Source organism: Fopius arisanus, unplaced genomic scaffold (assembly GCF_000806365.1).
Source record: "Fopius arisanus strain USDA-PBARC FA_bdor unplaced genomic scaffold, ASM80636v1 scaffold00072, whole genome shotgun sequence".
NCBI classification, from domain to species: domain Eukaryota; kingdom Metazoa; phylum Arthropoda; class Insecta; order Hymenoptera; family Braconidae; genus Fopius; species Fopius arisanus.
Window position 1 is genome coordinate 233,604 of NW_011887811.1, and position 27,872 is coordinate 261,475.

General features: G+C 39.2%; 1 protein-coding gene across 3 annotated transcripts; it reads right to left on the reverse strand.

Moving 5' to 3' along the window:
- Positions 1–13: 13 nt before the first annotated feature.
- LOC105269654 (uncharacterized) lies at positions 14–27,872 on the reverse strand. Of its 3 annotated transcripts, none has more exons than XM_011310068.1 (12): positions 27,073–27,872; positions 8,735–8,975; positions 6,932–7,086; positions 3,680–3,919; positions 2,775–2,887; positions 2,533–2,699; positions 2,126–2,281; positions 1,862–2,010; positions 1,618–1,779; positions 1,244–1,441; positions 1,154–1,165; positions 14–895 (listed from the first exon to the last, which is right to left on the reverse strand). In XM_011310068.1, exons 1-12 carry the CDS (start codon positions 27,122–27,124, stop codon positions 771–773), a joined length of 1,770 nt encoding a protein of 589 aa, XP_011308370.1. In that variant the 5' UTR covers positions 27,125–27,872; the 3' UTR covers positions 14–770. The 3 variants fall into 3 exon arrangements, with proteins under 3 accessions (XP_011308370.1, XP_011308369.1, XP_011308368.1); XM_011310067.1 differs by having other exon boundaries at positions 16–895; positions 1,058–1,165; positions 3,725–3,919; XM_011310066.1 differs by having other exon boundaries at positions 17–895; positions 1,058–1,165; positions 27,073–27,871.

The window sequence follows — 27,872 nt, forward strand, 5'->3', positions numbered from 1 at the left end:
AAAGATACCAAGTTTTTCATTTGGATAGGATGGTTTATTTATTTCTTGGAGAATATAGAATTTGGGGAGTTGTCTGGTTGTTATTGTTGATCGATGCAAAAATAAACGCTCCTGGGGGTATCTTTATACATCGATTATTACAATCACAATAAAATTCTTTATATACTAGGTAATTTACACATATTTACATAATTCGTTTTTCATAATTACAAGAGGTATCGAGGCTTGAGATAATTTTGAAAATTATCGGAATTGAATTTTTGTAGTGAAGGGCTACTTGAGGTAAGTCAAATTTCCTGTTTTTGGTAATTATCGATTCATATATGGACTCTTTTCTGGATTTTTCGGACTGTACAGACTATAAGCACTTTATAATTAAACGTGAATGAAAATCTAGTGAAAGTGATTCTTAAAGTGATAAAGGAAATAAATAATATTGTACAAATTATAAGAAAAAATTAAAATAATCGATAAAATTTCGTCAGGGCTTAACGATAGTCTGTTGATTTCTGTAAAAATTCCTAACAAATTGATAATTCTCGTATAAAAATCTCTCCTGTGAAATAAGGCAGTGACTCCTCGTCAATTTGAATTGAAAGGTTCGATTATCCCCATTTTATCACGTGAGGAATTCAATATTAAAAAAAAAATCGTTGAGATAAAAATTGATGGACTTTTGATCGTGAAAGTTCAACAGTCTGTCGATGCTCTCCTGGCATTGTAAATTGTCCCAAAATACAGTTATTCATTTGAAAAATATTTTTTTCTACTTAATGGCAATTTCTCCAGAAGGATATCAACAATGATATCACGGTAATTATCACAGAGGACCGGCTGATTGTCAATGTTGATGATGAGGCGCCCGTGGCCTTCGGGGGGTTCCTGGTCGGTTCCACTGAAAAAAAAAAATCGTTTGAAAAAATGAATACCTATTTTGATTGAATACGAGCGATAGGAAATGATTTTTCAACTATTCCCCAGAAAAGTTTGATTTCACGAGTGGAAGGAGAGGAGAAGTTCTAATTTTGTTCAATGCAATCATGAAACAAGATCCTACTTGGTATCCTGGAATGTGGAGTCGACGCAATTCTCATGATAGGATCATGTGGAATGGATGGTTTTATGGGTACCGGTGCAGGACTCGGTGAATTACCATAGCATTGTCCTAGAAACAGATAAAAACCACTTTAATTAGAGGAACATCGAATAAACCTTAATTAAATGCTGAGGATAATATACATACCTTTCTTGTAGAGACGCATTCCCTCCTTGCGTGGATCGATATCTCGGAGACAATGATCTCCAGCTTCCTTTATGTAAATTTCCTCATCGTTCACTATTAGACCGACGAAACACTCGTTTGTGCTCGTGTCGTTTCTCATGGTGTAAGTGTACATTACTCCTTGCTCTTCCCATTGGCCAAGGCACAGGTATTTGCGTTCTTTAAAAAATGAAAAAAATAATTTTTCCCTCATTAGCAATTAAATAAATTCGTTCGTTAATAAATGGGCCGCGTTGCGCCTGTAGTGGAGAATTTTCAATGGCGCACGATAGAAATTCGTAGAACTCCACACGAAAAATTAAAAAATTAAAAAATAGAAATTGTTGGGAGTGTACCTTCATAGAGCTCTCCAGACTCGCAGTCGGTGACTTTATAATACATGATCTCTTTGGTGAAGCAGTTGCTGCTCAATTCAGCACACGTGCCTGGAAGATCAGGTATCCTTCCTACGTAATGTCCAGTGATGGGACAGGGAGATTCCACGACGCGCTCTAGTCCTGCGTGAGATGAATGCACATTTGTTGTGAATTTTCAGAAATTATGAGGCAAAGGAATTTGACATTTGGGTATGAAACTTACGGGCTTGAGTCATCCAGTCGGATTTATCCAAATGGGGATCGTCACAGAGATAACTCGCGTACACCGGATTCGAAATTATCCCTGTCTTGAACTCCAGGACATTTTCACTCCGTTGGCGCATCATCAGGCAGACGTAAGCTTCTTGTTCACTGACAATCAGAATTATTACGATCAGATCAATAACCCGATCTTCCTGGGTGTATTTTTTTTAATAAAAAATTCGAGAATGCAAATCAATTGATATTTCTATGAGAAATTCCTCACCAATGATCTTTGGAAAAAACTATATATTTCCCAGTGTCATGATTTGAGTCAACAGTGACAAAAGTGTAGCTGTGGTATCCATTCAGATCATTAAAAGTCATCGTACCATTCACAATGAGGGACTCCTCCCACTCGCCTTGTGCCCACTTTGGATATCTATAATTAATCCAATAATTACTGGCAATCGCAATATCGAAATCGAGAAAATACCGCGATTTCAAATTTTTCATACACAATAAAGTGAAAAAAATATGGAAAACATGTAATTTCATGAAATTAAATTGAAAACAATTAGAAATCACGAATGAAAATAATGGAAATGTCATTTTTAAAATCGATTGGATTTAAAGTGGCAGCTGTAAGTTCTGAAGGAAAAAAAAAAGAAATTAGTAATTGAATTCACGTACGATGCCAAGTGTGTGGAAACATACGACGGCATTTTCTTTTGATTGGGGGCTTTGCTGAGAACAAGTGTCTCATATCCACTTGTTGAATTTTCGAGATTCTCAGTGCAGCTGGAATCGCTGCTAAACGCCAAATACGTTTTTCCCTTTTTATTATCAACGTGATACAGCTGCAACGATACAAGTGGATAGTTAGTACAAGTGTTTGAATTACACTTTCATGTTTGAGATAGAGAGGGACTGACCCCACATCGATATTGCGGCCGACGTTCACCTCCAACTCTGGTATCCAATAGAGCAATATACCGAGAGCCGTGGGGTCCACCAGGCCAGCTTCCCAGGCAATTAAAGGTAATGTCTGAAAAATAAAATGCCTCGTGAAAAATTCACTCAATCATCATTAATCCAACGATTAGACAAGAATTTGAGACACATTTCACATCCATCCCCACTGATTCCAGTTAATTATCCGTTAATTATCATTTTAATTGTGGAGAATTCTCATTAATACGCGGATAATTAATTCGACGATTTTATTGAATTCGAATTCGGGAGTTAATCGGGAATTCGAAAAGCTGCGAAAAAATTGCAAACGTTTCTCGCGGTTTAAATGATACTTTATGTTTATATGCAAATAATTGTGGACTATTCATGAAACGAGCCGGAAAAATTAACTGCCTCATGAAAAATTCACTGAATCATCATTATAAACGGTCGAGCGATTAGACAGAAATTTGAGACACAATTTCCCTTCCATTTTTGCTGACTGCCTTTAATTATCCGTTAATTATATTTAATCAACAATTAAATTTTTCTCATTAAGCCGAGAGTCAAGTTTAACATCTAAATAACAGCTGATGGTTCTTGAAACAAGTCGTAAAAATCAATGCCCACGGAATGGCGCGTAAAATTCGCGTAAAAATAAAGAACGACTGGCATTGAGTCCTGAATTTATCGATCGTCCCGGTGAATTAATGATCGAACAGATGAAATTATTCAGGCACATCCCCCAAATGGTAATGCCTCATGAATGCAATCCTGATGACTATCGCTGATAAGATTAATACTCGGTAGCAGTGGCTCAGTCGTGTAAATAAGACAATCACATAACCGAACAGACACGAATTATTCACGAATAATCGATGCTCACTTAGATCGTTTGATGTGCTCGTTCTATTAGCACTGATCATCGTACCATGATTTTCGAATGAGCATCTCTTGAACTGCAGATGGAAGATGGATCCGTCTGGACAATTGTCCAGATCCGACGAGAATGTGTTGCACTCGACTTTCTCTTCGGATCCATCATTTATGTCATATTTGAAATGATATTTGCCGGCTATCGGGCAAAATTCATTTCGGATTGGAACACCCCCGAGCTCTTTGGTACCTGGAAAAAAATTTTCATTATTTTAATTCGTTATCGATTTATTACTAAAAACGAAAATTCATAATTTTCGAAATCTTGGAAAATGGGATGATTAATTATTATTATTGACAAATAAAAAATCCTGGAATTCCTGGATTATTAATTATTATTATTGACGAATAGAAAATCCTAGGATTCCCAGAAGACATCCTGGACGTAATTGCCACCATTACTGGCCCTTTGAAATGAAATACAGGAGAATAGAAATTTTGGGGATTAAATGGTTTTTGATGGCACAACGTGAGAGCTGCATTGAGAAAGAATTTTGATTGTGCATTGAGATTTGGTGAAGAATAAGTGGCTCGATGAGAAGTGCCTCCCATGAATTGGTAGAGGACTAGTATCCAGTGGCCAGACAGGAAGTAGTTGAAACAGCACACCACATTCCTCTTTTCTCACGTAAAAGGGTCCCTTCCACCCACATCTTCATATCGTCCCTTCATCTCTCAGCCCCTCCAACTTCATCAATTTTTCACCACTGCGAATATGTTTGGCAACAGATATATTCCAGATTTTTTGTGGGCTCTTCACCCTCAGTGGGGTAACCCGATCCACTGACTTTGGTTTCTTCCGCACGTGTAAAATCGATGGGGTGATTATTCTTATTTCATTTTGTCCTGAGGTTTTCGAGTCAAATCAATTTTGCGGGGTCTAATGGCTCTTGTAGCTTGATACAGAATTAATTCGCTGGGTGTGTATCGATTCCGGGGGGACTTACTTGAAATTTCACCCGAAAATGTCTCATACATCTTTGAGAATTTCCTTCAACGCAAAAAAATATATCCTATTTATTTGAAAATAATAATGTAACAATATTTTTTGGGGATAAATTGGGGGGAATTGTAATTGTGAAGTTGTGAGTAATTTCTCAACGATTTGGTACTTGAATGCAGACTTGAAGTGGATTTGAGAATAAGAATGAAATTCTCCCAAGGGTTTTTGGGGCTGAGTCGAGTCGAATTGTCGTGATGCTCTTTAGGAATGCGAGTACCTTCCTGTTCGCTCTCTTCAGGTATCTCTCTCACCCCCTCAGAACCGGACGCGATTTCGTTTGGTCACGGACAAGGTCGTTACTCGACAGGTAGCACAGAGCATGTAGTTGTGGTAGCAAACAGCTCTCATTCATCTTTTCCCCTTGAAAATTTTTTTCACTCCATCCTCTACCTGTTCCTTTTCAACTTTTCGCTTCATTGATCCCAATGCGCGCACAAACTCCACTTTTTCGGCTCATTCGTTCGTGAAACTCTGGTGGTAGCGCGGGGTCAGGAGAGGAAATGCCTGTCTCGACAGGAAATGAGGGGACCGACGTGCGCCGATGATGAGAATCAGGGAAATTGTGATGATGGAGTTTTGCGTGACAAGGGGTTTTGAGAATTCTGGGAGTCGTGGGTATCTTTATGATCTTACAGTGGTGATAAGAATGTGTGTCCTTAAAGCTTAATTGGGTCTTCAGGGCAATTAGCGGGTAAACGAATTTAAAGGGATAACGAGGAGTTATTAAAACGGAATTCCAATCGTTTCGTTGTTCACTCTAATTACTGGTTTGTTATCACTGCAATCGACACGAAGAATTGAAAATTAAGATAAAAATAAATTGTGAATGAAATTTTCATCAATCAAATAAAAACTTATAAAAAATATTTTTAATATTCTCAATCCGCATAAAAATTTCGTTCTCCACTTATCACCAACTAAACTCCTATCCCCACTGATAAGAGCTTTAATTGTGTCTTAACGACTAATAAAACTACCAGTAAAATCTCCAAAAGAAGTTATTAAAACCCTCCGGGGATTTATAAAGCATTAATGAATCCCATTACAAATTTAAAATGATTACAATCTCCATAAAAATTTGATTGTATTGGAATCGTCTGTTGCAGGAGTTGGGGCACTCCCACGCCTCGGCACTTGTACAGGGTGCGGCACAGGGATTCGTGAAAAAAAAAAAATCCTCCGAGAAAATGAGAAGAAAAAGGAGCTGATGGAAACGAAGAGGAACGTAGGCTGATATTACAACAGCGACAACGATAGAATGAAAACGAGTGAGACCGATGTATAATAGAAAGGTAGGAATACCTGGGGGATTCGAGGTGTGTTGGTGGTCCTGGCGTGTTTTGTCGACGCGACGAATATTTCACAGGACTCTCTCACTCCCGAGGATCTTATACTTTTGTGATTGTAATTCCCGAGACCGGTGTGCCCCATCCGAAAATTCAAACAACCGTTTGTTCCCGCATTTTTTTTTTTAATCTCAATTTCTCCGCTTCGGGGATTATTTTTGTTGACTGAGTATCAGGGTGAGGTGACTTCGGAGAACTGGAAGGACTCATTGGAAAAGGTTACGCTTCCATGGAGCCGAGAAATTAACCACAACTTTGCTGCATCATTCCAGTCTATAAATTGGTAATGATTATGGCGGTGTGGGTTTGTTTCTGAAGCCTGGGAAACCTTTTTCTTGTACTCAGAAAATGGTCAGGCTTTACCAAAGCTGTCGGTTTCATTCAAGTTGATTTTTTTACTTGATACAAATTGATCTTTACACTTTGCTCGAGTCGATTCGGCTTGAGGCGTTGGTTGAGGGGATTATTCACTTAATTATCAAGAGCTTCTGTGCAGGCGATAAAGAACATGCACATGTCCCTAAAAATACGATAATTCGGTGCATAAACTAAACGAAAACCTCTCGATAGACATCTGAGCATAACGAAGCAGTTGTGATGATCATTATGCAAATACCAGGTAATATCACGCACACTGGTATTTTAATTGACGAAATCCGTGAGAAAAAAGGGAAAAGGATCGACTTATCATAAATGAAGGTTGAAGAAAAAATGGGTAATTGTGCCTTCACAATGCCCCGAGCTAATTGCCATTTTCTCAGTATCTCCATTATTGCGAGAGTATCGAAACCTTTTTTTTTTCTGGTCTATTGAATTTCATGGCACTTCTTGAGTCAAGTCCACTATTACTTACGGTAGAGAATAGCTCTGGTGTTGAGATGCTCGCAGGTGGAGATCGCACTTTTCTCGTACGTGTAGCACTTGTTGAAGCCCTCGGAGAAGACCTCTATTATGTTGCGAGAACGTCGGCTCAGGCGAAAACACCTGATGCATTCGCCATCGTCATATCTGTTGGCAGATAAATTACCGATATTTGCGTTTTAGCTGGTGGAAATATTTTAGAGCGGGATGAGAACTTCGGTGAGACGAGTTTCTTTTTGTGTTGAATAATTTTGCGAAACATTCATGAAAATATAAATTATTCATGTTGATTCAATACGGAAAATATGGATTAATTGAATTAATTCAGTCAAATGGAATATTCGAACTTGAATTAGAAAAAAAATGCCTCAAAAAATAATGAAAAATCCCCTCAAAAAAAAATAAAAAATCTCCTCAAAAAAAAAATACAAAATCCCCTCAAAAAAAATGCAAAATCCCCTCAAAAAAAAAAATCAAAAATCCCCTCAAAAAAAATATGTATAAAAAATTATTTAATTAAATGGATTAATAATATCGGTGGACTATTTGATTTAATGGTGAATAAAGATTCGAATCATCTCCGAGAGAAAAATGGGAGAATTAATTTTTTTTTTTTCGATTGTTCCTGCTGCGGTCGCTTGTTAAAAATCACACGTGAATCACTATATCATATACATTATGCGGCAGGGGCGTGTGTAGAGGGCAATTTATGCATTCTTTGCTGGAACAACACCCACACTCGGGGGCCTTTTCCGTGGAGTCACTCCTATCTGGCAAATAAAAAGGCCCGAACGTTGGGCCCTCCTGGGGAATTTCTCACCGGTCTTTCCGGATTACACGTTGTTCCACTCTCAGAACGTGTCAAATCGCCCGTTAAAAATTAAGTAGAAATTAAGATACGAGGGCGGACGACACCATCAGTTCCAGAGTGTTGATAAAAAATTAATCAGGGGAGGGATTGAGTGGGAAATAATTGCAGTCTGTGAATCGCCAGCTCGCAGTCGTGTAAAACCACTTGATTAATTTTGGAATTTTTATTTATTCTATCGCTTCGATTTTCATTGGAATTTCTCATCAATTTTGAAAATTGATGATTGATTTTGCGATTGTTAGTCTTTAATTGGAATTTCTACTGTCTGAAAAAATCTAGAATTAATTTAAAATATTGACGATATCTTGTATTCCCTAGAAACGATATGCGGGCAAAAAGAAATTTCGCCAAACATTTTAGAACGAGTTTTGCCGATCTTCCGATCTATTCCTGTCGCCGCCTGCTCCGACGGCCCGGCGTGGCATCCTCCACGGGAATGTAGTACTGTCGCTAATAAGAAATCTTTTTTTTTCTATTAAAGGGATCCTTTGCACTTGAACCGAGTGCCAGTGAAGGGCTCTCATTTTCCGAGGGAGACAGATCCCCGAAATTTGTCAGTGAGATTTATTACGGTTAACTCGGTATTCTAATTCCCTCCCTAGACATTCATAATTATTCTCAATTTCTCAATTAACTTCTATTAACTCCGCAAAACAAGAATATGCAAAAACAATTTATTTTCCCCAATTTAAAACGTTCGAGCAATTTTTGTGCGTTTTTTTGTGGATTTCCGACAGAAATGAGAAACCGATATAATTAAAAATCTTGATGACCTTGTGACTGGCGCTCAAAGAAATTTCCAAAAGCAGTAAATTAACTGGTAATTAAAGGTAATTATTTTTCATAGCGTAAGTGTACATGAGGGTAAATTTCATTGGTAATTTCACTCGGTGCATGTACAAATTGTGAAATAGTATGACATACTTGTCGACAAGTAGAACATTCTCGCCGATTCTCTTGTGACAATATCCCCAGACAGGTATTGAGTCATAGGTGATATTGACTGTGGAGTACTGTATCGGCTCGCCGGTATTGCTGGACCCCCTGGCCCCGACACCGCTCACCTGCATCACGAATTCCCCCTGGAATTCCGCGGGGAAATAGCAGCGCGCCATGAACTGCGGATCATACCCTGGTAATGTCTCAGCTGCATTCATCGAGACGTCTGAAATTATAACGGCATCTATAAATATCCAACCGATTAATAACACTGTCACTCGCTCCAGCACAGCTCTAGCATTAAAATCCCGAGAAGAGGCAAAACCCAGGACTCTTATCTAAACCACCATCGACAGGTGAGAAATTGAGTGCATAATCATCATCCGGTATTAATTAATCGTGAGATTTTTGCTGGGAGATTCATCTTCGCCGGCGCGGCAAAAAGTGCGTAGGTAAGAAAATTTTTTTTTTTTCCTTTTTACCAATCATCCCGCTGTTACACTCGTGTTGTCCTCATAAATTCTCAGATTCACTGATTAAGACACGGGGGGGAGAGGCGACAGATGCGAATGACATTTTTTTTTTATTCGTTTAATTCTGCGGGGTAATTAATTAATCCGCGGGGAGACGCATTAATTGGGGGACAGGGTCATGTGAAAATTATTCGCTAAATCGAGGTCAATTAATTTCACTTTTCTCTAGTTCAGGACACTCTCAGACCGGATGTCATCACGCACAAACCTTTCATGTTGATTTAATACAATTATGTGTTTTTTTTTTCAGGGAGTTAATGGCAAATTAAGTGATGGGGTGCATTTTTTGAAGATCTACTGGCGATAAGCACCACGAAAAGCTGATTAAAAAATTACTCTCCGTATGTATATATCATTAATTTCATGCAAATAATAAATATAATGATTATTTAAAATGGCTAACTGCAGAAATGTGGAATGAATTAATTACACTGTTGTAAAATAACGTACGAGTCGTTGAAAATAAATACTTTTTAATAGAGTGTTGCGACGATCGTAAATCGAGTGCGAAAATCATAAAGACCCCTCCCACAAACTGAAACAAGTGATATACAACTGCGTATCACCCGTGCACATGCTTAACCACAGCATGAAAGGTCATTAGCGCAGAATCCGTTATTAAATGGTCACGATGTGGTGGCAGGTGCAGACTTCTGCGAGGATTTTTGCAGACTGGCTTATGGCCACTCGAGACCACCAGGCTCGTTTCAACAGAATAAACATTCATAATCCCATTAAATCCCCCCAAAAAGAAATTTTGACACTTGCATGACAGTTGTCCAATTTTCAAAACCAATAATTTCCATCAACAATTTTTTTCACAACTGACTTGTCATTTTTTTCTCTTCCCGGTTTATGGAATTAATATTAAGGATTTGACGTGGAAGATGATGGAAAATATTTTTCTGCATTTGCAAAATGAAAAATGGACAACTGGAATTTTTATTTGGGTGAGAGGTACACACCCTCTTCTACCCAGGAGTAAATAGGGCGGACTGAACAAAAACATCTCCGAATCATCTGGGCGGAACGCGATAATGACGCCGAGAATTTAAGTTTTTATTTCTCTTTATTTCTGAAGCTCTTTGTTTTCTCGCCTTTTTTTTTCACGGTCATTCTATGGTCCAGACGACTAAAAAACGATGGACGGTCGCGGGAATTTTTGGGGTGTCGCCGTGAGAGTCGGACGAAATAATTTCACGCGACGAATTGATCCGCCTCTCGAGACATTTCATCATTCTTTGAATTATTTTTCTACTACGCCTGTGAGAATTATTTGAATTTACAATAACAACTGCATCTGAATTCCCAATGACAATTCACTTTGAAATTCAATTGCCAGTGAAAATTCTCATCCGTAAAAATTCGTGAATTGGTGAAAAAAAATTCTGTCAGTTTATTATTTAATCCTCCGGAAATGAGTAATCTGCTCTTAAGAATTTAATTTATTTTTACCAATTCCAAAAAACACCAGAATTCCCGGTATGTTATTCAATAACGCAAAAACGTGCAGCAAAATGTGGAATTAAATTTTACGAAGGTTGTGAGGCAATAAATAAATACATGATGTTCGGTTGCTCGAGTTGAATGGTTTATGGACGAAGGGAGGAAGTGAAGGAAAAAAGTAGCAGACCCGGTTGTATGTCGGGTCGATGCCAATTTCATTGAAGATTGCCCCGAGATTCGCTCATCGCCGGAAGTTGATACGAGTTTTTGCCGGGTTTAATGCACTTTTTCGTGGTAATGCCTTATAAATTAATGAGTGATGATTTCCTTAGGCTGTCCGACCAGGAGGTGCTCAAAAAAAAAATGTTCAGGTATCCATGTGTCCGAATTTCACCTATCACCAGGATATCACGATATCATATCACGAAATCACGAAATCGACTTTCTGTTCAATTCCTTATCATTATTATATTATATTTATTTATATTTCCATAAATAAATAAAAATTCATGAATTAAAAATAATTCTTCTTCTCTCCGTGTGACAGAGACTCGTTCTCATACAATGCAACAATTTTAGCTGAGTCTAAAGTCTAGATGTATTGTAATCCCACCACTCCCTTTTACAGTTGTCTCACCTCGACCTCCACATTTACCTCCCTCTCACTCCAGGGTGGGTAATCTGATAGAATAGCGTGGGAATAATATTTTTATCGTCAAATTAGATATTGACAAGTGGTTTCCACCTTGAGCAATAACAGCAATTTTCGTTTACCAGGGAGAACTCATAGTGTACGTGACGGGCTTTATGTGGGATTCACCTCAACTCTACTCAAACCGCAGAACCGCTTTTCCTCGTGGCGTTAACCAGACTTCCTACACAAGAGTTTTATGTTTCTCACATCTCGTATTTCCGTGTCGCTTCATCTTCATTTTTTTTTTATTCCAGCGTCTCGGGTGAGCTATGATAACATTCCTCGCTGGACAAGTGTCTCCCGGGTGACCGCTCGAAATTTTCTTCACTGATAATATTAATCCTCGAAATATTATCATGTAAATGTAGCAGTTCGTATGTTTTTTTTTTCTTGTTATTGTGTAGCGAGAGCGAGAAATTTTATCCAGCCAAATATTTTCACCGGATTTTACTCCCCGACGCTTTTTGCGCCCCGCGAATTGCTGCCTTATTCTTCCAACCGGAAGTTCGCTATTAGCTGGATCTTGTCTGCTCTTCAGATCTAGAAGCATTTAATTACCGGTTTTTTTTGTACTCTTTTCTCTTTTTCATCAACGGGAGATGGTTATGGAAAGTCCACGTGTGTGGGGCACGCGTTGCTCTGCGGATTTTTTTCTCCGCATTTTTTGGGTTCGAGAATGGAATTTTTTTCTCATTTACAATTGCATGAGATAATTCCTTCAGTGCCCATTTTAAATTGAAAATCCAGGGAAATTATTGCTGGAATGTTCAAGGGTGTATGGCTTCACAATTATAAATAATCAGACTGATAATTGTAATGAAATTCCAAGAGAATTCTAAATATACTTCGACACACTCGGGATTCATTAGTCAATCGTTCCATAAGTCAATTTTTTGCTGTAATTATGACAACATCAAAGAGATCACAGTGGTAACCTCTAATTTCCCACCTAGAAACCTGAATCGCTGGTCAGAGCCGAATAAAAAAAAAATCAACGGAAGAAGTGAAGGTAACGATCATTCACAAAAAATGAAAAACTGATTGGATAATTGAGGTCGTCCTCTAAAAAATAGTAGTGAATCTAGATGTTTATCGGAGTTTCCTACAGGAATTTAAAAAAATAACTCGAAGACAAAACGTAAATGCGTAGAACACAAATCGCATGACCTGCCTGCGTACCTTGATTACACCAATTACGTCTAGCTGTAAAACAATAAAGACTACCTGAGTAGCAAAGATGAGGGTTTACCCGGTTTACACCCAGGAGTACGTCGAACTCAAGGGGTACAATACCCAGGTCTCTTGAATAGTATTGGTGGTTTACTTCCGTTCATCAGTGAATTATTAAATAATTGCTGAGCTATTCTGAATGTGGATGGTAATGTGAGCGCGGGGAAAGCGTGACGAGTGAAGAAAACCAAGTTTTGTAATGATGAGAAGCAAATAAAATTGTTAAGTCAATTCAAACCGAAAAGTATATCACAAATTGAAAATTCATTCTAAATAAAAATTGCAAAATTTGTGAATGAATCTGAAATTATAGAAGAGATCATTCATGAATTTAAATGAAGATTCAATAAATTCATGGAGTAATTCATTAAAATAATATTGCGATTGAATATTTGAATTAAGTAGAGTCAGAAAGGAAAATTGATTGGTCAATTGATTCGTCAATTGGAATTTATGGAATTATTCAGTTCCACCGGACGAATAAGGAGGATAAACCAATTTATCCAATGGTCGCGGTATCTCATTTTTATGATAAATGACGCGGCAAAAAGTGACCTCGAGTGTGTCGTTTTCGTCTGTCCATAAGTTTTATCCTCTCCTTTGTACATCCTCGATTTCTCCCCGAGGATGCGCCATATGGTCCACGGCATCCTCTCCCTCCTCATCCTCTAATGACGGGACGAACCGTTGTGCCTCCATTCGACATACCTTGCATATAATACTTCGCTTTTATTACGATCATCCACATATTCAGTATACACCCCCATAAATCAGTGATTACAATAAAACAAGTGATGATTTTTTAAATTAATTGGTATAAGAATAAATAAATAAGAAAGAATAAATTATTTCCGCGGTGCATCAAAGTGGAACAATTTCCCTGACAGTTTTCGCCACCGGAAGTTCATTGGGACAGACTGAATTCTCAGAACAAGACCTCATCTTTATAGGTACCTCTGTAACCCGAAACATTATATCTCGTACAATTTTGGGAACCGGCCCCAGCAAGTTTATGCCCACTTAACCGTTTTTACCCGAAAAAAAAAAACGGTAATAATGAACCGAGGGAGAGACCGAAGTCGGATGTTTGCACCAAAGAGAAAAAAAAAATTGAGAGCCAGAACTTTCCAAATTTCCCGTCACTCTCGAATTTATAACTTCCGGAAATTTCAAGCGAAAAATACTCGGCATATTCAAGAACAATTCCGATAATTTTTTGTCGTTGAAGAATCGAGAGCACCGGATGACGCTGCGGTTCATTCCTGGGGTGAGACTTCCTCTCGCTTCTTCGGGTTCGACCTCTCCACATCACTCCAATCATCCCAAATTGCTGATTCAATACGATTTAATACGAAAGGGATAATCGTTGGAACAATAAAAAATGAAAAGGGACGAGACGCTTCCGGCGCGTGTGCTTTGACCCGATAACCAGCGCAGATCGATTACTCGATCCATCGACATGGGCATCGATATCTACCGAGAAGAAAAACCTCGGTTTTTTAATTAACAATTTCATTTTAAAAATATATATTTTGGTATTGATTTCACGTCAATTATTTCAATTTGAGAGCGCTATCCGCAAAATGAACTACTGCAACGACTTTTTCCAGTCGATTAGAGTGTGTTTAGAGGGGGAGGGGAAAGGGGAGGCAGCAGAATGTCGATGTATTATGGATGCAAAGGAGGAGGTAAGGGGGGTAACGGAGGAAAATAAGGGGGAGAGAGCATCTCGCGGAGAGTCAATTAGGCTGTGTGCGGCTGCACCTGTTACCGCGACTTCTCCCTTTCCACCGTCATTCGTCCGCCTCTTTTACCTTCATCTTCCTTCATTTCTTTTACCCCTCCGACTTTTTACCTTCTTGCTCATTTCGTTTTGCTCGGGAGTAGAAAAAAAAATTAAAGGCTTCTTCGTTTTTTTTTTTTTGCGCTTCCTGTTCTCGTCTTCGCTTACCCACCGCGACGCTTTCTTTGCCTCTCCTGTGCACCCCTTCTTCACTCTCGTCTCGTCTTTCTGAGATTTCTCGCGTTATGTGATGAACAGATCCCTTCCCTCAGCTCGTTAAGTTCCTCGGTGGTCCTCACTTCATAAGCCCTTTAGTTTATATTCAAACGATTATTGGCAACTGCAGTCGGGAGAGAAAAAAAAATTCCAAATGTTTGAGGTAAACGTCTGATCTGAACTTTTTGGAATTCAATTGAAACATTTTCGCGGTTATATTTGTAATGTTTAATTACTCCAGTGGAATATCATGAATGAGCGAATTCGCGATTTACTCGTCTGTTTCGCTCATTGAAAAACGAAACCACCGGAAATGCGTGCCATTTTTTTTCCCCCTTCTTTGATGAAAAATTTCCCGGTGAATCTGCACATTTTATCCTTACGTTGCCGGCTAATGCCTCTTCATTCATAAAAATAACAAAATAAAAGAGCGGAAAAAAGCACGTGCACCACCGGAAGTTGGAGGTATTATTTTTAGTTTGAAACGAAAATTTGGCGGCCATCAAAGAAGCAAATAGATGCGCCCCAATTCGCGGTAATGTCGGGAGGACCGATTTATTTTTGAAATTTGTCACAACTGTCCAAATAAAAAACGTATGTCAAATGAATTCCCTTGAAGAGTCAGAGAGTCACAAATTTTGAGACTTCACCTTTCTTCAGGGGATCATTAAAACGATTTTAAAAAAATCCTGCAATTGATCTGAATATTCCACAATTTTTTATATCTTGCGGTTTTTTTAATGGGACGTAGGGGAGAGTTAGGGGCGGTTAGCTTTGTGAAAATTATCGAGACGTCGAGACATTCAGTCGACTGTGTGATGTGGGGTATTTTCGGGTGGGATTAGTCGGGAACATGTGCGAGATGTGAGACGACATCACATATGACGACGAAGAAGCGCCATTGTTAAATTTGGTAGGTGTTGTCGGTGAGATCAGCTGGTGACGATTAAATAAAAAAATCAATAAAATAACTTCCCACAAAAATTCCGCAAAATCAATTCACCCTGTCCCCCGCAAAAATAATTTTCTGGATCGCGAATTTTTAATTTTCCCACATTTTCCTAATTGACACAATTATTATCGCTGGAGTTCAGTTTTTAAACGTAAAAAAATCGCGTTCGATCCCCGTTGGGAGAATCGAATGATCGGTACCTCTGGCTGATGATTTTTTTTTTCTCAATTTTTTAAAAATTATATTTACCCTCGACTACATCAAACGCCACCGGCGGTAATAGGTGCATATGGACATTGAGGAGTGGCATGGGAAAATGTGCAAGTGGGTTAGACGATGTCAGACCCGTGGTGTTATCGTTACACCACGCCAACAGTTTCTCTTTTAGTTGTGCATAAAATACACGCGACTTCTTCTCTCACCGCTAAATTTTAACTCACCATCGGATTTTTCAACTCCCAGAACAGAATGTTGTATTCATTTGCGTGGATGTACGTGGAAACAGAGAAGGTTAAAGTACGCTGATACACTGGGAGATAAGGTCGGTCTGTAACTGGGTAAAAGTGGATGGTAAAAACTTATATGGTACCGCCGGCATCGGTAATATGTGCGTGTGCCCATTGTTACGTCTTCTGGGTTTATCCACGTGTTTCGTAACTATGCGCCATTCTATACCTGATATGATCCTATATCTCACTCTCTATTTGTCATTCACTCCGTCATTCATTTCCACCATTTTCCCCCGTTTTACCACAACCTTGAAATTTCAAAGATTTTGCAAGATGAAATAAGTCCCATCGTCCGCGAAAAATCGACGAATTTCCTAGCGTCGGAATTTTCGTGGAGAAATTCATGAATTAATTGGAATTAATTTTCACAGTCATGAGTAAAATGGAGTGAAAAATAATTCGTCAATGTTTTTTTATTATTTTGGATTCTCTCGAATGGTGAAATTATGAGATAAAAATGATGACAATCGGGTACTGAGTCCCATTGCGGATTGGATGAAACCGGCACTCTCGCGAGAATCAAACGAGAAGCTTATTAACGTCCGATTCACAGCGGAATGTTAATTTATCCCAGAGGATGTATACTGGCATCAAAGCGGAGCATGTTACACAGACACAACACGGAGGAACGTCGTCGGCGCCCGGGGGCCCTATATGCACCCAGTAATATGCAGTCACGATCGCTCGACTTGCGTATGCATTTAGGTATGAGGTAGATGCATCCTTCATCTTGCCAAACGAATAACACATATGTGAGCACCTAACTCCACCCAGCACGCAATGTCGTATCTCAAGTATTTCATTGCACCTCACTTTAAATCATTTTTGCCCATTTTTATTTTTATGCTAATGGAAGGTGCCCCTATCAATTGTTACGCGGACCATAACTTTCTACAGATATTATTACCCATTTGCAGTTTCCCCTGGTGAAATACCTGGGGACGAGAGAAATATCGTACGCGACATTTAATCCTCGAAATTTTAACTAATTAGTCCTACACTGAAAAAAAATTCTTCATATTTCAGTTGCAGTCGTTTGAATTTTTTATATGGGTTGGAATTCGGTTTTAATTGAATTGATTAAAACTATTGAAATGAGAAAAATTGTTTTTTTATTATTAAAGATTCCATGCAGTTTTGCTCGGAGTTTTAATAATAATTTTCAAATCGCCATTTCAATGAAAATTGGGTCTAGGGTAAATTCAATTATAAATTCATCTCCGCATATCCATACCGACGCGTAATATTAATGAAGTTCCCCGTATGCTCTGAAACTTCAATCGGTGATATCGTGATAAATGAGCCCTCGTCCTCCTCGAAGACGAAAAATTCAATAGAATGTTTATGGTGCGTATAATGTTCCCCTGATTGAAAAACAGCTTCTCGCAATCTCTTCCTCCGGGAAATGAGGCGTGCGCCGAAGAGGAGTATGTATCGAGGTTGCCAGGTCGTCGCACTCCGTTGGCAACGCAACAATGACCAACCGATTGCGCCAAGAAGTTGAGGAAAAAAAAAAATCGCACCGAGGAGGTACGACCGGAAGTTTGTTATAATCCGCAGGAATGCCTGCACCAGCCTGCTCCGACAGGTTTTACGTATCTCGGCATGAGGCAGAGTCGGATATCAACTTGGACGGGATGAAATCGAATGCCCAATTACACGTTTTATGCGAGTGCTTTTATCAGGCGCCCGAGTAAATAAAAATCAACGAAAAATAATGAAAAAAAGGATTTTTAGAGGAGGAGAAAAAACACGGGATGAATGAGATTGCTGGCGTATCGGATCAGCCCCTTTTGTTCGGTTTACCTTCAATTTTTTTTCAGTCTTTGTGGAGGCATAAATTTGAACAATTGCATGGTGGACATTTGACAGTGGATTTCCCTCTTACTGTGGCAGAATATCTTTATCTAGGGAATACGTGGGACTCGTCCGTTCCACGTTGCGCTCCCGAGGTATCCGCACTGGGGATTCTTCATTGCTGGGTAATAAAATAATAAAGGTTCGCGATATATTGTTGACCGTTTGTTTTTACGGCTTGGGGGTCAGATATCAGCCGCCCAGGGGCACCTTCAGGGGTAATGCGAATGAGTCGAGTCGATGCGATGGATTTTTCCGAGATATCTAGGAAACCGACGAAAATTCAGAGATTTTTGTAAGGAGCTTTTTTGTTGCTGTTAATTGGCGCTGTAAAAAAGGTTATCATAGGGATTTTATTATCTCTCTTCGTTTTGAGGAGATTCGAGGAAAACGACCTGTAGGGGTGAGATGATCTTGATTTTTGAAGAGTGCGGAAAATGGAACTTTCTGGAGACTATTTGGCAGATAAAAATTATCTCGCACTTCAGACTTCTGTTTCCTATTCTCCTTTCAACGCTGAATAACTTTATTTGAAATTCTGATGAAAGATTTTAATATTCAACAGATGATGTCAGAATATTTCTCCGGAACTACATCATGTTCGGATTTTTAGAATAACTAAATTAATCGATGATACATCCTGGAACGACGTGAACATATTTATCCACTTCTCGATTCTCATTGGATTCCTATTTTTAAATGACTGAAAAATTCGCGAAAATTCTCGTCAAAAATTCTTGCGCCATTATATGTGAAAATTCTATGTAAGTACGAGAAAAAAAATTCTTTTGAATTCTCACGAATGGCAAAAATATTCGACAAATTCCCAAAAAATGACAAGAGGCAGCTTCAATTCTCAAGTTCGGTCCTCGGATTCTTGGAATGTGTGGCTATTAAATAAAACCTCTTTCTATCACGGTGTCTCGTGTCTCACGTATTTACGGAGTTGTTTTGGTATGCAACACCTGGGCCTGATGCACAGATGGACTCGCACACGTTTCCCTCAAAATTTCTCCTCCAACCGTTAATTTTCGAGTATTCAACCAGGTCCACTCCACATTTTCTCCAGTCCAAACCCATTCTCATCCCTCTAATTCCGAAAAAACCGGTAAATTCTCCCTCGACGGTTATCCACTCGCATCCGAGAATGATAAATCGTCCTTTTTCCGGAAGGTAGACGAAGATTGAATACATCCCCGGGTAAAAAAAAATTGTAATCGGAATATTTTTTCCAAATTTTCCAAAAATTTCGGGAAAACTTTTCAGAAAATTTTTTTTATGAAAAAAATCAGAAGAAACAATTTTATTTTTGCCAAAGGTTTTGAAAAATTTTCAAAACATTTTCCAAAAATAAAATTGCTTTGCTTCCTCATTTTTTTTGTTTCAAAAAAAAATTTTCGAAAAGTTTTCCAGAAATTTTTTGAAAATTTGGAAAAAATATTCCGATTAAAATTTTTTTTTTTACCCGGGTCATTATCGGGTAAAATAACGGTCAAATTGGTGATAACCCGAGAAATTCTTGTATTTTTTCACAGAATGTACCCGAGGCAATACGTGTGACGTGCAATACGTGTGACGAATTGACCGACGAGGATAAACATTATATACGGTGAGGCAGTGCATCAAGCCGAGCACTTGCTCCATTATTGTCCCAGGATCAAGAAGCATGAAAATAAAGGAAATCTTGTCTCCTTGGGACTAGCTCGTGCCACGCACTCGTCCGATTTAACGTGGGGGCAATACGCCAAGTAAGCAAAGTAACGAGCAATAGGTGAAATAAAACCTTCAGTAGACGAATCCGTGATTCACGGGGCACGCGATCGACTCGCTCCAAGAATCACCATATCTGTTTTGCCTCTTTCCATTTTTTTATGACTCATTTTTTTTTTATTTATCGCTACGCCGAGTTTCTTCGGGGGATTTCTACGTAACGCGGGGGAGGAATTGTAATTCATGGGAGACGGTCAGGAGAATCAAAGGGTGCTATTTTCAGATAAAAAGCATTTGAGAGGAAATGAGAAAGCACCCATAATGCGGAACATCTGTCGATCTTTTTACGGTGAAAGACTCTTTTTTTTTTCATCTTAATTTTAGTTCGCTCCAGGTTTGTCAACAGAACTTGAAGGACTCAAGAGCTGAAGGATTTCGCCAGCTGCTGAATAAAATTCATTGTATTGAGTCCTCGGAGAGGAAATACAGAAATTCCAACTTAAAATTATCGCAACCTAATTAATTAATCAATTAAATCGAGGGAACAATAAATTTTTGGGAATAAGTTCTTTCCGTTATTAGTCATTTTCCGTCATTCTCACGAGCGGTGGAGGCATGAGAATTTTGTGCAATGATGCAGAGGATCAAGAACAAAATCTCCAATTCACATTAACCATCACCTGGTCCTCGTAAAAAAAAAAACAATTCCCTTGGTGAAATGTTAACGCAATTGGCTGAGCTGTGCACAATACACTCGAGTGACTCTCCACGCGGTTCTCGAACTCTGAATGAACACCGAAAGCAAAAAATAAATAAATAAATAAATAAATCAGCATAAAAGAGAGGAGTGAGACGAGAGAGGTGGTCGAGGCTCGCGTGTCGGATTTCAATGAGTTCTCAAGGCATTATTGTATTACGCAGATTCAAATACCGGGGTTAATTCCCCGATGAATAATATCGCGAAGAGCGAGAGTTCGATTCATCGTGGTAATCAACGAGAATCAAGCACTTGCCGAGGTCATTATGGGATAATGCGCTTGTACCGCTCGTCGAAGAGCAGCTGTAAATTTTGGCTTTCAATTTCGGAGAGGAGAAATTTTATTTTTTTGGGAATTCAGGCTGGTGATTGTGGAGATCGAGTGAACGGTATTGCTTGGGGTACACACCCTATCGATTGGCCACTCGAGGAGATGAACGAGAGGGAGAGTTTGGCACTGGGGAGCCATTTAATGTCCCTTTTCCAAGGGGAGGCTGAATAAAAGTATTAAAGTTTGATCCTCGGGTACAGGGCTTTGCTCTTGCCATTTATTTTCGTGGGGTTCGGGAAATTATTCAGCGAGAGAGGCACTCCCCATGAATAAATCGCCGGTGGAATTATTTCTCATTCCAATTAAAAGGAGTAATTAAAACGGAAATAATCCTCTGAGGCGAAATTTTCCGATGAGATTTTTGGTTTTTTGGAATTTTTTTTAAGCAAGTGGTCCACGTACTGTTTCGGTCATAAACAGCAGAAGTTTTTTCATTATTTCTTGGGACCTGTTACACAGGCTTCCTTGTTCGTGTCAACGTCGAAAATATTTCCAGCAATTATATTTGGGAATTGGCGAACACCTAGTGTCGGCGACATTCCCATCGGGCGGTGTCTGGTGAAAAAATTCACGGGGATATACAATCCCTGCGGTTAGATAATAGCCAAGAGGAGGTATTATGCCAGATCCCTCCTCACTGTGTTCCCTCAGTCTTTCCTCGCCACTTCGGTCTTTGTTCCATTCGAAATTTAAAGGCTTCGTGATTCTACCTCGGAAGCCGTCCGGGTGCCGTATTCTCACGTTCCCGCGGTTCTGCATTTTGTCCATGGGTAACACCAACTGGAGGAAGTCACCAATCGGTGGCAGTCTGCACTTGTCATCGTTAATCCAATGAACGTTAATGTGCGATAATTTGTGATAATTTCGATTTTATTGTTATCTTGAGGGTTGAAGGAACACGAGAAAAAAGAAAAAAAAAATCATTAAATCAATTTCCTGCAAGGTGTTCTGTGGGTGGGAAGGTGGCCACTAGAAAAATTTTCGTCAATTTATTCGGATTCCGCGAAAAATTCGACTGTTCCCATACTAAAATACCATTCGTAAATTCCAGGTACTACCGAGTTAATCGGCTGAGTTATCTTCAGTTCTACCGCCCCCACATTGTCGGACTCATCAGAAGGATAATCAGTCCCCATTTATCGTTAAACGAGTTGTGACACGATGAAGAAATTTGCGTCACCCAACAGGTTATGACTCACATCACAGGCACGAGAACAAACGCCCGAAAGAAAAAGCATTCCCACTCCCACAATGACCCCCCAATCCTGTCCCCAATTTTTTCACCACTTATTTTTTCAGCTCGGTAGAAAAAAAAAAAATTTGCATAAACAAAGACTCGTTATATAGTTGCCGAAGCGATCCAAAGGGGAGAGTGTGTTTTGCTTTCTTTATTTTCATTGTGGAAACCGAGACAAGAGCCCCAATGGAGAGAACTGGAGTTAACACAGGGCTGGTTATATACTGTACATATATGCCTGAGCGGCATTTGCATAGGAATTCCGATCGACCCACGCGACTCCTCTCTATAGATATAGTCACCCTGTAATGCATCATTCGCCGTTTTTCCACGAAATATCATCTTTGTTTTATTTTTATTTTTTTTTATCGCTACCATCCGCGCAATCTTGGGGATGATTGATGAATTCGCGTGTCGGCCAATCACACTTTCAACCGAGTGCTTTAGAAAGTAGATTGTAGTTTAATCCCCCCTCGGCCCCCCTTTCCCTCCCACCCAACACCTCCTCGCGGGGGGAATGGGGTGACGCGCATGACCCACGCAATAACGCGCAAGTTCATGACCAATTCGCCCCGCCATTTTCTATCGTATATTTTGAATCGTTTCGATGGAAATAAATCACTTTCTCGAGGTGCGGAAAACTGTATTTTTTAATTAGCTAGTGGTAATTAGAGAATTTTCAGGGAGAAGTCGATGGATTTTGAGATTATTTGATGTTTAATGCAGGAAAAATTTTTAAAAATTTTTGCAGGAATTTTTTATTTTGTTTTCAGGGTGGAGAAGGAGCGCGGGTTCAGGTGGGGCTGATGGATTTTGTTTATTTGCTCTTTCCTTTTGGAGTTATTGCCTGTTTTATCATTTTTTTCCCTCATTTCCATCCTGCACGGCATGGGCACGTCTATTTTCGACACGCGACGTTTAAACTTTCCTTTCATCGCTCGTCTCAAAAGCAGCTATCCATTTTTTTACGTTGCAGATAATGTTCAATTTACAAATAAATTTTCACCACTTTTCAACATCGAATATCTCTCGATCGAACGATGATATAAAAAAAAATATCACCTCCGCGAAATTAAAGGGATTTTTCCCAACGATTTACCACTTATTTTTTTTTTTTTTAAATTAACAAAGATCGAAACAATGGTTGCCATCCGGCGTGGGGCACGTGATGCGTTAACAAAAACCTGCATTAATAAAAAAAACCGGAATTGGGTGGAACATCGGGATGAGTATCAAGGTGAGATGAGGGAAAAGGGCTTCCGGTAATTCGAGAGCGGTCGCATCTGTCAGAACATTTAATATCGAAAATGTGCGGAAAAAAGTCTCCAATATTCTTCCTCGATGGATCGATCAATAGTTATCGATGGTATTTATTTACCGTGATCACGTGTCTCATACAGCCGAGGGGGTCAAAGGTGGCGCGTGGCGCATCTGTCGCCATAATCAATCGTTCCAACTCATCGACCTACAGATCATATTCCTCGTCATGACTCAATATATTTCAACATGAGTTATGATCGTTCCTCAAAAAAAAAAAAAAGTTTTTTCTCTTTGATATCTTCATTATCCCGAATTTTGCAGCGAATTGCAATGAAAATGAATTAGTAGGTATTCATAATTTTGAGTGAAGAATTTTTAATCCGTGGATTTTTTGGATTTTTTCCAATGGAATTTTCTGACAGGCTTTTCTCTTGCGCTATTACTATCCCTTGGAAGATGGGAATTTTTTTAATGCTTTTATCACGTTATTCCGAATTCCTTTTGATCGGACGTCCCGCGGGCGCGAGTGGATGAACTCATCAATCATCGCTCGCGATTTGCGGTGGATCAAAGAGAGGTGATAAAAATCCCCGGTTTTTCGTCGGGAATTCTATCACGCAGGACCATTAAGGTGACCGATGCGCTACACGAAGAGAAATTCTTCGGGAAAATTCTTGTGGTAGTGCTCGACGGGTTTCGGCTAAATTTCGATTTAATATAATCGTCGCAGTGATGTCAAGGGACCAAATTCCCAGGGATCAAATTTTTGGAAGAGTAAAACGACTGTTTTCCAAAATCGATTTTTTTCCAGTAGCCAATGATTTCACACATTTACACACGGTAAAATGATAAATAATAAAATCCTGAGAGACGGAGAAAAGACGGAATTATTTTCAAATGGGTGTTGAGCACAGATGAAAAAAATTCCTCACACCGGAATAAATCCCTCGAAATTTGTTTGACATTTCCCAAAACTGATGCATCACAACAAAAGGCCATTTTCCCTCCCATAAATAAATCTTCAAAAATAAATTCTGAAGTGTATGCATTTGTGATTTGAGAGTCAAGTGGACAGTGAATAGGATCAGAAATGTTTTTAATTCACCCCACCTCCCCCCCGAGGCCAAATGGATGGCTATTTCCGTCTCGTTTTCTTCGAGTATATCGATGGAGCATTTTTTATGGGAATTAAACGAGAGTTCTCTCCCATCGAAAATTCTCGTTGGGAGATTAAAAAAAATAATACGATGTTTCAGCATCCGCAAGGGGCCCGGTCCTGAGAATTATCGGGGCAAAAAATTGTGCGGCCTCTTTCGATAAAGCCGTAATACGCAGCCCCGTTGTTTGCGGTTGTGGCGGTTGTGGCGGTCAAATCGACTCGAAACTCGTTGATTTTTCGTCTCTCAAAATTGCCGGAGATCCGCCAGGTGAATAGGACAGGAAGCCCAGAAAAAATATTGCGATAGAAAAAATTACGGTAATTAATAATGGGGATGAAACGCGAATAATTCATCATGACGAGGAGAATTTTTAGGTGGAAAAATTGATCGTCATCACCACGAACCGAAATTACTGTCACCGAAAAATTTTTTCGGTTTAAATCGATCCATTAATTCGATTAATCAATCAAATATTTATAATACAATGGGAGAATTTGGATTTGTTTATTCCCATCACTGGGGCTTTTAAATATATTATGAATTATTAATTACTTGCATTGAAATTCAATGAATGATAATAATTATGATCTCATCACGCAGATCATTTGGATTCGATCTGGAATCGAATGCCATATCGACTTCGCGAGCTGTTATCGTATTCTCGTCATTGCGAACTCACTCTCAGCTGAATATTTTCACGGGAAATTCCTGAATTGATCGTCAGACAACCAAGATGATTACTCATCAGGGAAAAAAAAACACGAGTCATTAACTGCGTCGTGTGAATGGATTATTGTTCAAGCGATTTTTTTTTCACCGTTCTTTTCCAAGAAATCTATTCTTAGAGGTTCTGTTGTTATCGCAAACTCATTTAACAATTTTCTAGACTTTCTTTGTATTTTTTAAGTGGTTGAAAATACTTGGGAATCAAGAGCAATGCATTACGCATTGGTACGAGAAGAATAACGAGATTTTTAGACAATTTGAAATTAACGTGAATAATTATGGAGCAATTATATAAATATAATGAAATAATGTTTTAATTATATCGCGAAATTCAATACTCGTGTTGAGGTGAATTTTTTTTGCTGATTAATTTTCCATTTGTTTTTATTGTTCTTCACGGAAATAGTGTATTGAAACGAAATATTGCATAGACTGATAACAAACTTGGGAAATAATTGATTTGTTCTAGTCATGGCCAACGTACACCCGTTGATTCCGTTATGAATCAAACGAAAACACTTGATCCACGATATATTTCAAAACATCTCAAGATTGCACGTGTCAGCAGTTTCGCCGGCGGCTATCTCTGCCTCATTTCCGTTTTTCCTTATCGTGTCGACGTATACCTGGTACAAGCTCTAGAAAAGACACGTTCCACAGGTGTGCACGAACAATATTTCATATTTTTACGATATTCCCAAAGCCTTTCGTCCCCCGACACGTTATTTCATCTCAAGACAATCGAAATGAAAAAATTTCCCTTGAAATTCAATCGAGATGTCGGACTAGTCCAATTTTCAGGGTTTCACGTCAATTCACCGGGGAATTCGAATGGAAAATATTTTTTACAATGGGTTCAATGCAAAAATCGGTGAAAAGAGTCTTAAAACGATTTGCTTTCCCTCTATTTATCCCTTTTTTCTTTACGGCGACACGATAAAAGGCAAGGCAGTTTTTCTGGATATCTCTCGGAATCCCTCGACCATGGGATTACATACTTTGGTGGATGCATTCGTATGCAGGATCGTTTCTCATTGTTATTTCGACGACAATAAACGGCCAGGGGGTCTTTGCCACCAGTTTCCCATTTTTTTTCTTCCCTCCCATTTTTGACATTTAAACCGGAAAAACGCATTTGCTGGAGATGACGGTGAATTCTAAATACACCTCAAACAGTTTTTGGCCTTTTTAGTTTGGGGTTATCTGGTTTTGGAGATCACTGGGGTTTGGGGACTTTGAGTTCACAATGCGGGGAGTTGGCGCCCAGACAGGTAGAAATACACCTACCACGACGTGAGGTTGTAATACTTGGTATTGACTCGTGCAGACAGATCGTGAGCTCAATGGAATGTCCAATGACCACTTTTTTCCTTCTCCATTCATTCTTCATTTTTACACGAACATGTTGCCGATAATATTTCAATTATGAATTCTACGGGGACATTCTTCGAACTTTCAGGTGTTTCTACTGCACTGGCAATCTCTCAGAGAATTTTATATACGGAAAGCTATTTGCCAAATTTATTTTGTGACAATTCCGGAATTATTACCCGAGACGCCCATTTTTCGGAGATCGATGGGAAAAGAGAAATAATTCCATCCAAAACAAGTTTACGCTGATACAAATAGCCAATCCCGATAATACGTGAAATCTTCGAAAGTAAATAAAACTCATACTCGTGAGAAAGTACTCAACCCGAGAATTTGAACTCTAACATTCCAAAAACTCAAATCTGTAAACACAAACTGTTTGATCAATGCCGGAAACGTCTCTCCGCAGCCGCTTCGGCGCCTTTTGTAATACCGAACACTTGAATATTTTCTCGTGTTTACCAAGCACAAATTTTCCAGATAATTCCCCTAATTATCTCGATGGTAACAGACGTTCAACGCATGCCCAAAGCGAAAGTGAGTTTACTTACTCTGACTCCCAGCAGCAAATCCCATCACCATCAAAAGCATGATGATCTCCATGATACCTAACAGCTAATCTGCAATCTCAACGAGGAAAAAAAAAATCCCAACAGCTTGTTCAACTCCAACTGTCACTTCATCCCCACTAATTATCCGCTATTAACCCCCGAGTCCTCGTCACGATTTAATCGTATCACAGTGCCTCCTCCACCCCGATATTCTCCGTATTACTTCATTCACTGAATACTCGAGGAGAATAAAAATTCCACCTCCTAATTCACCTGAATCATCCACGGAATCGCGAGTCAGCCGTTGTGTTTCTGATGCGGCAACGTGAAACGGAGCGTGCAACCACTTTCCACCGTGTGCCTCTTGCCAAGTACCAAGTACGTATCAAGTAGCTGCAAGTACCGTTGTTGCGTCTCACTCGGTTCGTTCTAACGCCTCACACCTCTATTTTTATCATTCGCTCGCAAATGCCCATTCAATTACACGAATTGTGTAAAAAAGCTCAATAAAAAATTGAATAAAAAAAATTTCAATAAAAAGTTCAAGTGAATAAAAAAATGTGTAAAAACTTGGGTGAACACTCGATGAAAAGCTTCAGCTGTTTAGCAATTGATTGAGATTGCGATTGTTGGATTGGGGGAGGTAATGGGTGGGTAATTGGGACAAGTTGGCAGGGAATTTAAATGGTGAAACGCGAAACACCTGGGTATTGCTAATCCGCACGCACCACCGGCCTGCGAGCGAATGGCGATGATAAAACCTCAATGAATCCAGGGTGAGATTCTTGGTATTGTGGTTG